Source organism: Rhinolophus ferrumequinum, chromosome 10, assembly GCF_004115265.2.
Source record: "Rhinolophus ferrumequinum isolate MPI-CBG mRhiFer1 chromosome 10, mRhiFer1_v1.p, whole genome shotgun sequence".
NCBI classification, from domain to species: Eukaryota; Metazoa; Chordata; class Mammalia; order Chiroptera; family Rhinolophidae; genus Rhinolophus; species Rhinolophus ferrumequinum.
Genome location: NC_046293.1, coordinates 91,226,986 through 91,243,756, shown reverse-complemented (window position 1 = coordinate 91,243,756; position 16,771 = coordinate 91,226,986). Strand labels below are relative to the sequence as shown.

The 16,771-nt window shown below is 48.4% G+C and overlaps 1 protein-coding gene and 2 pseudogenes across 3 annotated transcripts in view; 2 read left to right on the top strand and 1 right to left on the bottom strand.

Annotated features, from left to right (window-relative positions):
- The window catches only part of BID (BH3 interacting domain death agonist), a 42,564-nt gene that overhangs the window by 19,656 nt on the left and 6,137 nt on the right, over positions 1-16,771 (top strand). For 2 of the 3 annotated variants that reach the window (XM_033116739.1, XM_033116741.1), the window contains exons 2-3: positions 10,100-10,170; positions 14,260-14,473. In XM_033116739.1, the coding sequence (XP_032972630.1) occupies positions 10,159-10,170; positions 14,260-14,473 (226 nt within the window). In that variant the 5' untranslated portion in view covers positions 10,100-10,158. Of the gene's footprint in view, positions 1-9,173; positions 9,233-10,099; positions 10,171-14,259; positions 14,474-16,771 lie in introns of those variants that run through there. The other variant, XM_033116740.1, reaches the window with a different exon arrangement.
- Positions 5,697-6,493, bottom strand: LOC117028333 (ribosome biogenesis protein NSA2 homolog; annotated as a pseudogene).
- On the top strand, positions 7,081-9,121 carry LOC117028335 (small integral membrane protein 30-like; annotated as a pseudogene).

The following is a 16,771-nucleotide window of genomic DNA, read 5'->3' as shown; positions in this document are numbered from 1 at the left end:
CCACCCCAGCCCCACCCACACACATCCCTGTGGGATGTTTGGGTTCCCTAAGCTCAGACCCACAGCGTACCCTGCATGTGCATCCTCAGTCTGGTGGAAAACAAGAGTGAGGGGCCCCATTTTTACCGTCTCTGGGAGGAAATGGGTAGACACAGGAAACTCTCGTGAGAGCCTGGCACAGCCAGAGAGCAAGGTGCACCCCGACCAGGGCACCCCCTGGATGGTGGAAGCTAGAGAGAAAATATTCTCCCTGGTGATAGGCCAAGCATTGAGGATATATAACCAGATGAAAGGAGAAACACCTGACAGAGACAGAAAACAATGCACAAAATGCGTGAGTACTCATACCAAATGGTAACCAAGAGTGGCTAAGCTCAAGAAGCTAGCTTCAGAAATGTTTTCTCCAGCTAATCTAAATTGAGAAGAGGAAAAGAAGACTCTCACCACTCTGTGTCCATTGAACTCTACAGGCAGAGATCCGGCGTCTGCTTTGGCAAGAGTGTGCACCTCTGCCGCCCATGCCTGAGGCCCCAGAATCTTCCTGCTGTGGCAGCGTCAGGGTGAGCGGGGCCCAGCTGGTGAGGTGTCCTGCTTACAGAGCCAGCAGTGGGGGAGGAAGAAACTTCCCACTCTCAAGCTTCTTTTGTCTGGTCTAGTAATCAAATAGACATGAGGCCGACTAACAGGAGAAAACAACCAAATTTAATTATATATGTACGTATGGGAACCTCACCGCATACATGAGAGGTTCAGAGACAGAAAGGGGAAATGAGGGATTCTGTGTGGCATTCTGTGTGGCATTCAGAGCCACGGATGAGGTGAGGCACCTGGGGCTGCAGAGAGGAGGACGGTCATGCACAGGACAGTGAGAAGAGCTGCTGTTCAGTAATGCGACGTTTGCCCTGCTGTACAGGTGGGTCACAAACAGTTATTTCCGATGATAACTCCTGTGGGCGAGGCCCCAAGTTTGAATTCCCTGCGGGAGAGGTGAGTTTCTCAGCCCTCAGCTCAAAGTAATCCACACGCCAGGTGGCATGTCTTGGCAAGGCCTGTTCTGAACCCCTTCGCTGTCCTTTTTGTTTAACCAGGATATCATAATAATGAATAAGTTGATCATGTAACCAGGGCCTGACTTAGAATGTCATATTTCTGAATGACGCTCATGTAATGAGCTGTGACGACAAGACTCTCAGAGAACTAAGGCTGTCGTCACCGAGCTTACACAGCCCACCAGGAAAACTGGCCTGGCCTCTGCTTATAGGGTCCCAACTCTTCCGGTGGTAAGAAAGGTCATTTCCTGATGTTTGGGGGACCAGAAGGAGAGAGATGAGGGACTGAATATACAAATGGACAATGGGACCATATGTAAAAGCAGAACTTGAACCCACACCTGGCAGCAACCTGCCCAGGAAACCAACTCCTTTATCGATGAGAAGAAGCCCGGGAAGTCAGACTGCTGTTTCCAGTGACAGTCCAGAAAGCTACATGTAATTTCTGTCACAGTCGGCCCAAGTGGCTAGGATGGTTAATAACTAACAGCTTCCCTGTTTTTTGTCCCTGCTTCCAATTTAGGACCACCCCGAGGAAGCTGCATATGCACCCTGAGCAGTCACACAGGGTCCCTGTCCTTAGTCCCCCACCTCCATCTCCTGTGGGGCGCACCTAAAGCTCCCTTTCTTCATCGTAAAGCTTTCCCACTCCTTTGCTTGCCTTTGAGTCTCTTCCAAATGCAAGTGTCTGAATAAATAGCTTTTTTCATCTGGTTGGGCTTCCTTTATTTTCACAGAGAAATTCACTCACATTGTACAAACTGCAAGTAGAACCTGGTAGAGTTGCTTGGATTTGATTTTCTACTCTTGGGATAGCAAATAAGAAATGTGCTTAAAATCCAATCTGAGATCCCTTATAAAAATTTCCAGCAGAAGTTGATTTTGTGGCCTCAGTAGTTGTTCAGTACTGCATGGCTCTAAATTTTCAAAACAAACATAAAGAGGCCTAGGTGGTAATTAACACTTGTTGCATGGATGTAAATTACCCAGCCAATTTAAAGAGACCAGCCCTTTTTTTGTGGTAAAGAATAATCTTTGAGAGTATTATCATAGGCAAGAAGGCTGTCAGGAAAAGTTGTGGAGGACTTTGAAATGGGCCAGAAAAATAAAAAAATAACTGGATGTTCTGATTAGAGCACACTGTTAGGTTTTCTTTGCTCTTTATCATCTTTGAGCTATTTCACACCTCTAAATTGTAGAAAACTGATACTAATTCTAAAAGATATGTACAGAGAAATGCAAATGAATTCTGCCTAGTGGACCTCCTTGTGGATGCTGACAGGTTTTGCATCTATTTATAAATTCATTTCAGCTTTCACATTGCTTGTGGGTATAGACCTTTGATTCCTTTGAACGGTTATAACATCTTACTGTTTCCCCATTAAATATTGAGTTAAATAAAATCTTTAATATGTGTTCATTTAATTGGGGGGGGAAAATCCACCTTCTCCAAACTGATTATTTTTCTGAGGAATACACACTGTGGACCAAGCCTAAATGAATCAGGAGGCTTTACTAGAATTAAAGGACAAAGTTTTAGTTAAGGATGTTAAGATTTGCAACTTGGGGAATGCTACCAGGTAATACTCGGAGTTTTGCGAAGAAATGAGGAAACTTGAGGGTTCTTCTAGTAAAAAGGACATTCTTGGGAAGGGTCAGTCCTGCATCCTTGGCTTCTGTGTTGTTCCAAGATGGTGATCTTCCCGAGGTCCAGCAGTCTGGACATGTGAACGTTCTTTCCTAAGTTCTTCAGAGGGTTTTTTATGGTAGTGATACATCCCCAGGCATCCATGTATAACTGAGAAGTGGAAAAGTTGTAAGTCCTCAGGCTAGGAAAAGTAGGGGTGCTGATCTGCTTCCTGCTGGCACTGAGGATTATGTCCATAGAAGAATTTGACAGAGGGTCGGCCGGGTCTTACTACTTCCAAGGGATCGCTGATGATTGTGATAAAAAGGAACTAGTGAAAGCATGTAAAAGGAAACTTGTCATTGAGCATCCGGAATATGGAGAAGTAATTCAGCTTCTGGGTGACCAGTACAACATATGCCCGTTCCTCGGAGAGACTGGACTGGGTACCGGCCAGCTGAAGAAGGTTCATGGGTTTCCAGTGCTTTTGGTTCACTGAAACTTAAGTGAGGATTTCCTTGCGGTGAGTAGAATTTCACTTCTGTCCCTTGTCGCAAGTTTAAAAACCTTACAGCTTGTATAATGTAATCATTTGGGGTCTGCTTTTAACGCGGACTAACATGCCATAAACTGAAAAAAGCCATGCTGTCCAGCCTTTTGAGTAGGGGTCGAGCATTAGGTGCCTGGCAGTATCCCGCCTGAAACAAAGCAATGACAGGAGGTTTCAGCCAAGCCCAAAACTCCAAGGTCACAGACAGCCATGTCTGGCCAGAAGTTCCTCTTCTCGCTTTGCAGAGTGCCCTACCCTAAGAGAATGTCACCCCCTGAACAGCAAAGGCAGGTGGAGGGAGCCTTCAGTGGTGGAGGATCCCTTGTTGTGTCCACCCTGACCAGGTAGTAGGCAGAGCTTAGAGTGTCCAGCTTCCTGTAGTGAAGGATGTCGGTAGGATGTCTGGCTTACCACTAAGGTCTTTTTGACCAGACATGTCCTCACTAATCGATGTCCAAACACCACGATGTGAGGCCAGCCGTCTATCAGTTAAACATTTGACAAGGGAACAAATTTCAAACTGATGTGTCAGTCATGTAGCTAATTGTACTGCTTACAGCTTGCGGTCGTAGCCACCCAGGGCCATGTGAGGTAACAGACTGGCTTTTGGTTTATTTTCCCTTCAGCTTTCATGTTAGGTAATATATTTAAACAAAACTTGTTTTCAGAAACAAAAAAAATCTATTCCTCATGTTTCAGCCCATTCTGATTTAAGTAATTTTGTTAGTGTGGCTGTGGTGACTTTTGTTTCTTCAATCTCCTCAACACCAAGGCCCAGAAAGGTGAACTAACCCTTTCCTGCACGTCTTTTCCAGGTGGCACTTTCTCTTCTGGACCCCCAGTCTGGGTCAGCTTCCATGCCCTACTCTATATATTTTTATTTTTATCTTTATATATGTATATATAAACAGCTATGTCTTTATAGACATATAGATAAATATAAGTAGGTATAAATAGTATACATAGCCTTTCCTGACACCTGGCACACGGTAGGCGCTACATATTTGATGGCTACACTAATGACTGGGTTCTTATAATAGCACACACTTTTTAAAATAGTGTTTGTTTATAAATGTATTTTTTTGGTAAATAAGCTTCACTGAAGAAGGGACCTGTGGGTCATTTCTATCAGTGTTCCACAGCTCCAAGTGAAGTGCCCGCCTGTTGAACAAGCTCACAGTGCTGTTGACCGATGAATGCCACACTCCGAATCACAGCGGTGAAGTGGTGGATGGGACAGATGGGGGCTCCACCTGTAGTATGCGGTGCTCTCCTGCAGCGGTGAGGGACCTTGAGGTCTGCATGGTGCTTGGTTAGGTGGGAGTAGTGGGAGGACACGGGTAAATCCATGTGGGCAAGGACGGCTGCCTTCCCAGCTTTATCCTCTCAAACCTGTGTCCTCCCCACGGTATCTGTGTGTGCTTGCTCCTGCCTCAGGGTGGCCAAGCCTCCGACTGACCAGGTGGGAGATGGTGCTGGGCTGGGCTGGTCTCTTGTGAACTTTTCAGCTACTTCAGGGACATTGGGTGTCCAGGATGTGAGTGAGGCTCAAGGATTAGAGTCTGAGCAGACACGTGAGCCCCCACTCCTGGTAGGCAGGCCCAGAGGTGGGCACCCCAGTCTGGCAGCCCTGCAGGTGCCGTGGTGTTCCCTGCCCTCACTGCACCCCTCGGATCCCAGCGTCGGCTCTGGAAACGGGGGCGGAAGTGCTCTCCTTCAGGACCTTGTGTGGATCAAAGAGCAGGCCAGCGAAGGCAGGCCTGACACGGACGTTGTAAGAGCTGGTGGTGGTTATGAGTGACGGCATTTGTCATCCCTGCACCCAGATCCCACCCGTGGCTGGGGAAGATGTGGGGTAAGGGCTCAGGGAACTAACCCATGAAGTGTCTGGGTCTCAGCTGTGTCACCATCAGCACGTACCCCAGAGCTGGTGGGATCCTGGCTGTGAAATGTGCCTGGTGAGCGGAGCCTGATCATAGGGAAGGCGGCTGGTCACTGTCCCCATTTCGACCTATCTGGCCACTGCCCATTGGGTCTTGGCTGCGTGAGTTCTCCTTGCTGACAGCTTAGGTTAGGACTTAGGGTTTGGGGGTGAAGCCATGGTGACGCGCAGCCTCTGAGGTTTTCAGTGGGCGATACACTCCTGTCCACCTGTTCCCACCACAGCTGATACCCCTCATTGAGTTCCTTCTTAAGTAACAAAGGAGTAAAGCCAGAGGCAAACGGATGCAGGCAGGTGCTGAAGGATGGCAGGATGACAGGGGAATGTTCATTTGTATTATCTCATTTGATTCTAGATTTAATAGGAAAATGCCTCACGGGGTATTGCTGTTCTTTACAATAGAGTGAATAGTTCTCTTGATGACCGCTGGCGTGTAAGCTGTTGGGTAGTACTCAGAAACATCACAGTAAAGGTGGCTTTTCTGACTGGTGCATAGTCTTCAATAATTATAAGGAGTTTCTTGTAGGAGCCTGCTGTCAAACCAATGAGACGGCGTTTATCCATCCATCATTTTCAGAACTGTTGGTAACCTGGGCATATTTCCCCCAAAGAACCTTGCTTCCCGTGTCACAAGGCCCAACTCGCCCACGTTCACTGAACTCAGTGAGCATACCTTTGGTAATAACACCCAAAGCTGTATAAAGTGGGGATGAGGGACTCTTCTTTACACCCAGTACTGGCAGGCAGAAGGTGGCTCTCAGTCAGGAGTGTTCCATGGGCCTTCCGGAAACGGAAGGCCATCAGCCTGCTGAATCTTTCACATTTAGGTGGTTTTCGAGTAAAGCCATCTCCAGGAAAGCAGACTTCGGTAACCATCCTCTTCCACGCTTTCTCTTTCCTGTTCTAACAACTTTTCATACCTGTGTTTCTCCCTGGGCACGCACTTTGGGCAGAGGGACTTCCCATTTTCTTGCTTTCTCTTTTCGTTTTTGTGTCATCATATTGGAAAGAACTTTAGCTCATGACTGTCCCTCTCTGCCCAGTAGATGTGCAGGTACCACTCCTTGTGGAGTCTTTTCTTCATTCTTTTTTGTTTGGTGTTTCTCTTTTCATGCATCTTGACTGTCTTTTTCATGTGTTTTTTCTCAGCATGGCTCTGTTTATGGTAGAGCTTAGCTTCGAGACCAGTCATACTTTTTGCTGCCTTTGAACGTTCATGAGCCTCTTGACTTTCCACCTTCCTTCTTTCTCTTTGTGTCATGGTAATCCAAATGATATCCATAGCGCTTACGGTGTGACTCAATACTATATTCGTTTTGTGGCATGGTTACGGCTGCCGAGCCGCTGGGTGCAGTCCCCTGGGCGTAAAGAAACTCAATTTTCGGGTCTCAGACACTCGTGAGCCAACTCCATGCAACTCGCAACAGGAAAGGCTCCACAGTCCTATTTTTAATGACAAAAAAATTGAAAGTGTAAATGTCCATTAGTAGAAGGTTAATCATATTTTGGTGCATATGTACAGACAGTAGAACAGGGTTTTCAATCAACCTCAGCACAGTGACGCTTGTGCTGGATGATTCTTTGTTGTCAGGAGCTGGCCTGTGTGCGTGGGATGTGGGGCAGCATGCCTGGCTGCCACCCACTGGATGCCAGGAGCACTTTCCCCAGTTGTGATAACTAAAAATGTCTTTAGACATGTGCAGATCTTCCTTGGGGGTCAAAATCGCCCCTGATTGAGAACAAACCATTGCAAAGGAATACTAATAAGCATTAAAAAATTTTTTTGAAACTCACCCTTCCTGCAATGGCTGCTTCCTGGAAGGCGCTGTCATGTGGAACCTCTTAGCCTCTGCATTCAGAGCTCCAGGAAGGGAGTATTTCAAGTCAGATAGAATTATATACATATCGTTTCTTAAAAACCTTCAGCACTCAAGGTCCCCATGCCATGACCTCAGTTTCAACACAACTGTTCTTAGTCCTTGTTCCACAGCTTGTGGTGCTTCCTGTTGTTGAAGCAGTAGAAGCCAGAGCTGCAGTCGCTCTCTTCTTAGGTGTGCTTCTCAGCATTACAGGGCGTCTGTGCCTGTTTGGGGGTATATGCCCAAAAGAGAAGTGGACGGACATGACTTTGAAGAGCCTCCTGAATCAGACCTTGCCCTGAAAACATTTGTGCTGTTTAGGTTAAAAACTGAGTTTTGGTGTCTGAAAGTTCCAAAGAAACAGTAAATAGGATAATTTTACATACTTAGTTGTTTTCCTATAAATGGGAATAAATTGATATGTTAAATGGAATAAAAATGCTTTTTCACAACAAATGCACTGAGAAAGTCAGTCTGTAATTTGTATTTGCTAGTTAGAAAGAGGGTCAAAGAAGAAAGATGGCTGAGATTTGCATAAGTGATATTTCATGGTCTCAGAATTCTCAAAGTAAATGAAATGGAAAGAAGGAAAGTCTTGCCCTGAATCCTAGGAAGTCGCCACTGTTCAGTTGTAATCACAGCCTCCTGCATCGGTAAAGAGACTTTTCTCTGTATTTTTATTAGATTTTTGTTTTGTTATCTCCCAAGTTAATATTCTACTTAAATATCAAATACAGTCAGTCAAAACTTAAAACTTTTATTTCTTTGGGGGAATAGAAGTTAATGGAGAAAAGATTTAATGTAAAAATAATACTTTATATTGATGTTGAAATGGAGAAGAGATTTAATGTTAAAAAAAGCCTTTATATTAACTGAGTAACACCCCTATGGTGAGAAATACTATATTAAATATTAACTGATATATTGTTTTAAACAATTTTGTTTTTTAAAATACCTGTTGGAGCAGAAAAATGTTCCCAATATAGGTGATCGTAGAATATGGAGGTCGGCCTGAGTGTGTGGCTGTGCGTGTCGGAGTATGGAAGGAAATCAGACCAAACGTTTGTGTGAATTACCTCTTGAGTACTGTCTCCCGCACATAGTTTTCTGGAGTTTGTTCTTGAGAGAATGTGGTGGGGGCAGAGGCCTGGGTTCTGCCCACTGGCCCTTTGCCTTGGCAGTGACTGCACGCATGGTTGGCTTCTGTGGCGTTTTTCCTGGGGCTGCGTTCTGTTTCGCTCTGTCCTGATGCTGCTAGTGGCTCCAGCCTTGGGGCCAGCCACTGCTCTGTTGCTTCCCTCTCTGTCCACATGCCCCTGAGTCCTTTGAACTTGGCCTCCACCCTCCTAGACACTCAGACACACCCAGCCATGGGTGGGGGCTCGGCCAGGCTCCCATGGGGGAGTTGGGGCTCAGCCTCAAGCTGTATGTGACCCCCAAGGCTTGTGTGAGCACCCAGATGGGCATGGCAGTGCTGAGAGTGGACTGCGTCCCAAGCACACATGCAGCGGCTACCTACAGATGGGAGACACACTTCTGTCAGCTCGGGCCTTGTTCCAGCCGCCCCTTCACACCCGTAGGAGCCTGGCTCTTTCTTCCTGGAGACGGTTGGTTGTCCATTCCTCTGTTTGGTTTTTCCACCTCTGTAGTTAGGAGCCATAGGAAATTGAGTGTTTTTGCTGTACACAATAACCATTTTATTTGATTCGACCTAATATTGTGTGTAAACGTACACATGCACCAGCAAATACATTCTAAAATAGAATTATTATGTTGTTCTCCAGAAAGTTCTGTTCAGCATATTTGGACATTTCTGTATGAGGCACATACAGGCCTCTCCTTATTTCTCATGGTTATGTATGTTCATTTTATGGACATAGTCTTCTTAACTCATTGGCTTTTGTTTGGTCCGTTGTTTATGATGAGTTATTTCGCTGGAATAGGTGCCATATGGAAGCTTTAATGTTTTATGTAATTTCACATATGCATTCTTGTTATAAACATTTTACAGGAGTTCTGTCCCATGAATGATTTGTCTCATCTGCCCATTGGTGGCCTGTGGAGAGAGCTGGCCTGGCCGGCTGCCCCTTCCGCCACACCTTCTCTCCTTGTCCACTAGGTCAGCATCATCGCGATGCGCACCTTCTCGGCATAGCGTGTGGAACAGAGATGACGGTGTGAAGCTCAGACCTGCTGCTCACTGAGGGACGGGCCGGTGCTTTTCTTTTTGTTGTTGGAAGGAAGGAGGAGTGGTGACAGTGGCCTTATTAGTGGACATAGTGATAATAAAACAGATTTCCTGAAAACTAGATAGCCTTTATTAGCTAAGTTTATTCCTGTAGAAAACTCACAAGTATAATAAGTTTTTACTTTAAAAGTACTCATAGGGGGTGACCAGTTAGCTCAGTTGGTTGGAGTGTGGTGCTAATAACACCAAGGTTGCTGGTTCGATCCCCTCGTGGGCCGCTGTGAGCTGTGCCCTCCATGAAACAAATAAAATGTTTAAAAATAAAAGCCGGACTGCCCTCCACACTTGATCATGTTTCCCCGAAAATAAGACCTAGCCAGACCATCAGCTCTAATGCGTCTTTTGGAGCAAAAATTAATATAAGACCCAGTCTTATTTTACTATAAGACCAGGTAATATAATATAATACAATATAATATATAAACAATATAATATAAGACCCAGTCTTACATTAATTTTTGCTCCAAAAGATGCATTAGAGCTGATTATCCAGCTAGGTCTTATTTTCGGGGAAATGGTAGTACCTACCGTGAGTTGAGTGGGAGCGTGGACCCTGTGTTGGAGAACGGACCCTGGAACGCTCTCCGTGTCTTAGCAAGTCTGTACTGAGGAGAGCTCCAGAGTGCCCTCACTGTGCTGCTGCTGGGTGCCAGGCAGTGCTGAGGACAGTGACCGCCTAGGATGAGCCTGTTGGGATGGCGAGTGGGCCGCTGTGGGGCTGGAGCGCCTGGGAGCCGGGGCCTAGGATTGCTTCTTGAGGGTCCGAGAGGGGTGTCCCTGCAGGGACCAACACCTACCCTGTGTGTCTGTATGTCCTCTTCCAGGCTGCCTGTCTTGGATACCTGTGAGCCAGAAGCCGGTCAAGCTGCCAGCTGCCTGTACCATGGATCCCCAGGTCAGATGTTCTGGAGGAGGGCTGGGGGGAGTGAGGGCAGCTGAAGCGCTGGTTCTTCTGCGCAGTCGGTGTGGACCCGGTCACCAGTGTGACGACACTGCAGGACGGGCCTCACATCTCCAACTGACTGGGGCGCAGTAAACACAGACAAAGCCCCTCTCGTCTCGGTCTCCTCCCTGCCTCTTCCCATCTTCCCCTCTCTACTCTCCAGTCCTCCTCCTCCCTTCCTGCCTGGCTGCAAGGAGGCTTTCTGATTGTTTTTAAAAGCTGTAGAGTTTTGGGGAGAGGTCACATAGGCCAGCCCCCTGCCGCAGGTTGGTACCTGAACTGTGCCTTGTCTGTACTTCCCTTTGAACAAGCTTGGAAGAGAAAATCGTAGCATATCCAATCAGAAGCTCCTTACTCATCTGCTTATGTAAGTCTTCCTCCTTCCCTCGTCCGCCAAGTTCGGTAATGTCTTTGAGGCTGCCAGCCAGGGCTCTTCCAGTCCACACCAGAACCCCCAGCAACCCCCTGGGGGAGGCATCTGCAAAAGGGAAGGGTTTGGCCGTTGTTGAAGTCAGTGGCCCGGTTTCTGAGTCCTGAGCCTGTAGCAGCCTCTGCCGCCTGGAAGGTTCTCAGTATGTACTGTTGAATATCCTTCTGAAGGATGGGAACCACTTGGTAGTGGGAGGGCCAGAGACAGCACAGGCTTAGTTAGCAGAGATGTTAGTTGCTGGAACAGAAGAGATTTCGGGAGCTCCCCCTGTTGCAAAAGGCCTGTTCAAAGACCAGACACTCCTGTGTTCAGTGCCCTTTAAACTTGCCCATTGCTGTCCTTTCCACCTTGCGACTCTCTTGGGTAACCTTGGGCTGCCTGTCTGGGTGTAGAAACCACCTCACGTCAGCCTCCTTAACCTCAGGAGCGCTCTCCCGCACTGGTGCCTTTCTCCTGGCATCCCTGCAGTGCAGGAAGGTGGATGTCATTACTCCCAATTATTCCCACTGCTCGTTTGGTTTTCTTTCAAGGTGCAAAACCTGGGGCACAAGTTGCCCAATGTCCCACAGGCTCAGGGTTCATAGGGAAATACTGAGCAACTTCTGCTGACATGTTGGGGTTTGCCCCCCACCCCCGGCCACCATCAGAATTTTCTTCCTGTTGTAGATTTTTTTTCTGGTTTTAAAAATTGTGGTAAAATATACATAGCATGAAATTTACCATTTTAACCATTTTTAAGTGTACAGTTCAGTAGCATGAAGCGCATTCACACTGCTGTGCCACCAGCACAACCACTCTTCTCCAGAACTTTCTCATCTTCCTGAATTGAAACTCTGTCCCCATTAAACACTGACTCCCCGTTCCCCATCCCTCCCCCACCCCTCGCAACCCCACTCTACTTTCTCTCCGTGAATTTCTCTCTACTTTCTCTCTGTAATAGGAACCTCATAGAAGTGGAGTCACATAGTATCTGTCCTTTGGGGTCTGGTTTATTTCGCTTCCTATAATGTCTTGGGTTTGGTTTGTTTGGTTTTTTTACTATTTGTATGGTACTGTTCATCCATATTGTAGCATTCTTTGACTTTTTTGATATTTAGAAAAACAAAATAAGTGAGATTGATTTTGTTGGTCCTTTTTTTTTTTTTTTTTTTTTTTTTACTGTTTATTTGGTGCTTTTTCACCAGGATTATTCCAGTTTATTGAACACACTGGACAGTTTTCCATCCTTTTCTCTGTACTGGCACTGATTTTATAGGTTGAGAATTACTTTTGTCTCCTTTGATCACTTTTGTGGTATTTCCAGCAAGACTTCCTAAGTCTTGATCATTTCTCTTAATGTATTTTTTTTCCCTATGATCCAAAAGGATAAACAACTTATCAAATCTTTCATCTTCTGAGACTCCCATGTTAACTTTCTGAAAGATCAGAAAGGTCCTAGTTCCACACTCAGCATGTCACAAGTTCTTCTTGTTCTTGGACTTAGACTGTCAGTCTTCTGAGCCTACTGCCCGTGTCCTGGCAGAGTTCAGCCTCTTCATCAAAATGTAGTCTGCCCATTTGACTTCCTGGATTATCCACTCCTGGCATCTGGACCTGTCCTTCTCTGATAGAGGAAGTGCTCTCCTTTCCCTGCCTGCCAGTTCTGTTCTTTTAATTATACGTGGCAAGTGCAGACATCACTGGACTTGTGTCTGATAACCTGATCTGGCGTGGTTGGTGGCAACAGCCACTCTGCATGGAGACTTGGGACACCTGGTCACCACCCTCTACATCAGAAGGAAGCCCTCGGGCAGATGCTGCCTGTAGTAGTTTCCTGGGGCTTTTGGAACAAAATGCCATAATCTGAGTGTTTCCCTTCACAGTTCTGGAGGCCAGAAACCTGAAAGTGAGGTGTCAGCAATGCTGGTTCCTTGTGGGGGTGCTGAGGGAGAATCCCGAGCCTCTCTCCCAGCTTCTGGTGCTGCCGGCAGTGCTTGTCATCTCTTGGCTTGTAGACACATCACTCATGCTTCAGTGTGTCTTGACATGGCATTGTCCCCTGTTTAGGGCCTGCCCTAACCCCGTATGGCCTGCTCTTAACTTCATTACATTTGCAATGACTCTATTTCCAAACAAGGTCACATTCAGAGGTACTAGGGGTTAGCCCTTGAACATTTCTTTTTGGGGAATACAGTTCACCCCACATCACTGCCCCGGCCCTCCTTTTTTCTGCTAACCAGGACCTCGCCATGAGGCAGAAATGAAGCATATTCCTGACTTTCTAAACTGCCTTATGCCACTTGGCTTCTGTAATAATTTGACAATAGAGCTTTTGTATAACATTTTTCCTTTTTGTAGGTATAATTTTAGAGAAGTAAAGGCTGAATGACAATATATAAGTACCTTGTTTGATGCATTTGCCCCTAAAAACTGTCCTCTAAAAGTGTTCTGATCTGATCTTTCTAACGAAAAATATTAAGGACTCAGAAGACGGAAATAAATCTTGCCTGCACCTCATGTTCTCCTCTGGACCTCCTACCGCCCAGTGTGTCTGCTTTGCATTTATCTGGGCAGATCTCAGTGTCCCTGGCCTTCCACATTTGTCCCTCTTTCATCCGGGGTCTTTGATTGATTGAGCACACCTGGCTGCGATGCTACAAGTACTCACCTTGGTTTGCCAAGAACACTGGCCCAAGTGTGGTCAGCACTCCAGAAACGTTGCCCTGTCCCCGCAGACATAGACACAGACATAGAGGGAGGCTGGCCTGAGCTGCTGCTGCCGCTTCCCTCAGATCTCCCCGCTTCCCTCAGGTCTTCCCAACCCCCATTCCCCTCTGGTCTCCCTGACCACCCCCCTTCTCTGAGGTCTCTTTGAGCCCACTTCCGTCAGGTCTCCCTCACCCCCTGCTTCCCTCAGGTCTCCCCAACCCCCACTTCCCTCAGGTCTTCCTGACCACACCCCCTTCCCTCAGGTCTCCCCACCCCCTTCCCTCAGGTCTCCCCACCCCCTTCCCTAAGGTCTCCCTGACCCCACTTCCCTCAGGTCTCCCTGACCCCACTTCCCTCAGGTCTCCCTGACCCCACTTCCCTCAGGTCTCCCCACTCACTTCCCTCAGGTCTCCCTGACCCCACTTCCCTCAGGTCTCCCTGACCCCACTTTCCTCAGGTCTCCCCACCCCACTTCCCTCAGGTCTTCCTGACCACACCCCCTTCACTCAGGTCTCCCCACCCACTTCCCTCAGGTCTCCCTGACCCCACTTCCCTCAGGTCTCCCTGACCCCACTTTCCTCAGGTCTCCCCACCCCACTTCCCTCAGGTCTCCCCACCCCCTTCCCTCAGGTCTCCCCACCCACTTCCCTCAGGTCTCCCTGACCCCACTTCCCTCAGGTCTCCCTGACCCCACTTCCCTCAGGTCTCCCCACTCACTTCCCTCAGGTCTCCCTGACCCCACTTCCCTCAGGTCTCCCCACTCACTTCCCTCAGGTTTACCTGACCCCACTTCCCTCAGGTCTCCCTGACCCCACTTCCCTCAGGTCTCCCCACCCACTTCCCTCAGGTCTCCCTGACCCCACTTCCCTCAGGTCTCCCCACCCCCTTCCCACAGGTCTCCCAGATCCCCTGCTTCCCTCTAGGTCAGCAATGGTTCAGGCCTCCAGGATGAGCGCATCACAGACCTGCTGGTTTTTGGCTTTCTCCAACACTGCTCCAACTGTAATTTCCACAAAGAGCTGAAGGTGCTGGGCCATGAGCTGCCTATACCAGCTTTCCTGCCGGAAGGCCACGATGATGAACTGCAGACAGATGGCAACCGGTACAGCCACGTGGTCCAGCAAGGCCCGAGGATAGGTAGGCACCTGGCCCCACCTGCCCTGACTTGCTGTCACCAGTGACGTTTTAGGGAACCTAAGTGCTAGAGTCTCAGTCTCCACCTGCGTGGTGCCAGTCCACCATATACGTTTGTGTTACATGGTTGCGTGGCCTGTTCTTGGTTACGCCAGCAGACCAGGCCTAGCTGAGTTTCCAGGTGGTTGAAACCCACTGAGTTACTTTAAAACGATTCTTTGTATGTACTTGACACTTTTATTCTTACATATATTATACTTGTGATTATCCACAAGACAGCTAGGGCATGAAAGTATTCTAAACCACATTTCCAGTTGAGGAAACTGAGGCCCGGAAAAGGGTAAATGACGAGCCCCACATCGAACAGCCGCTGGGCGTGGCCTAGGCGGGACTCGGCCCGGCCTCGTCCCTTGAGCTGGGCCCCTTCGTCGTCCCACCTGCGGTGCGTTGGGACCTCAGTCTGCAGACTGCCCTTCCTCACCCTCATCCCTGTGCTGTCCTCCAGCCAGCCTCAGCTTTCACTCCTCTGAGCCACTGGTGTTGCCTCCACAGATGGAGGCTCTCAGACCTGACGCCTGAGGGAGCAAAGGCTCGCGCATGTGAGGTTCAGCCATTCCCAGATTAGGGCCTAGACTCAGTCAGTGGTTCTCAGTCATGTGCACACTGGGGCTCCATGAGGAACTGTTCAGCATGGGCCCGGGCTCGCTCCAGCTGCTGCACTACCATGTTCGAGTTGGGGGCTCTGATGTAAGCGCGTCCTGCTGAGATCACTAAGGTGAGCTTGAGGACGCACCCAGGCCTCCCTACCTGGGAGCCGCCCTGAAATCTCCTGGCATAGGAGGTTGCCCTGCCCTTGGTGGCCGTGGGGAAGACCAACAGCCCATCCAGCCTTAGAATCTCTAGCTCTATGGGTGGGGGTAGGGCAGGAGTTCCCTGCTAGCTAGCCTGGGTGTGCCAAAGACACTATGTGCCTTACAATCCAGCGAGTGTGTCTTCTGGCCGGCCCTAAGCTGGAAGAAGAGCAGGCCCCTTTGGGGAAGGTTGGGAAGGTTTGGGGGGCAGGAATGGCTTTGCTGTCAGCAGCTGCTGTAGGAGTTCCTACAGCCGGAGGCTGTCCCCGGCCTGTCCTGTTCTCATCTACACCATCCCTTCCTTTAAACTGCAGAACCTGGCTGGACTTGGGCATTTGCAGAAGTGGTTGTGGGGCTCTACACTTAACCTCATCCTCTGGTAGAAAACTGGCATGTAGATCGAACACCTGACAAGATTTGGAAGCAAAGGGCCAAATAGAGGCTCTGACCACCAATCTCATCGGTGAATTTGTTCACTTAGCTGGACGCAGATGAATCAGTTGCTGAAACAGGTAGAAAAGCATAGGAAGTTAATGAGCAGAGAGTCTGCCGTGGGAGCTAAGGAGAAGGCGGGTACTGTTCTCTGTGGGCAGCCAGGAGAAACTTCGTGGCCACGACGGAACTGAGCCAGCCCTGAAGGTGGGTCCAGTTCAGTCTGGATATTGGGAAGGGGACTGGCAGCTTAGCCCAGCTGTGGAGATGAAAGGCCAGGGCCTGTGGGAGGTCCTGAGTTTTGCTGGAACGCGTGAAGGGATAGTGGACATCCAAGATGATTTGAGGGTAGGTGGTGACTTGTCACTTAAGCAGAGGTGAGCATGCGGAGGGTTCTGAGTCCGAAGTGATGTCATCTCAATACTACGTGTTCGTGGTCAACACCACGACACAGAGAATGAGGAGGCAGTCACCCCGGGGCCCTGCAGGCACACTCACCCCGCTTCCTGTCTTCTGATTCTGCACCTAAGTGTATTGTGGAGAGGGGCCTGGAGGCCGTGAGTGGAGTGAGGAGAGGAGACACTCTTTACCCAGATGCGAGGTGAGGAGAGCCCACGCCAGTGGTGGGAGTGGGCATGGGGCGGAGAGATGGCTGTGTCTGTGCTGACGTAGACCTACCGACTGGTGGCGGATGGGACAGTGGCGACAGTAGAGACGGGGTGAGGATGAGATTTCTGTCCTAGGGAAGTAAGAAGCCAGAGGGAAATTGCGAGCACAGAAAAAAATATGAGATTTAATGGGAGAAATAACAATAGCTGGCATTTATTGAATACTTAGTAGGAGTTAGGTACAGGGTTCATTCATTTACTCATTCATTCATTCATGCAATCATTCATTGAGCACCTACTGTGTGCCTTGCATTGTTTTTGGCACTGCGTATTTGGCAGTAAACAAAACATTTAAAAATCAGAGCCTTTATGAAGCTTACGTTCTGGTGAGGGAGTCAGACAGCAGAGAC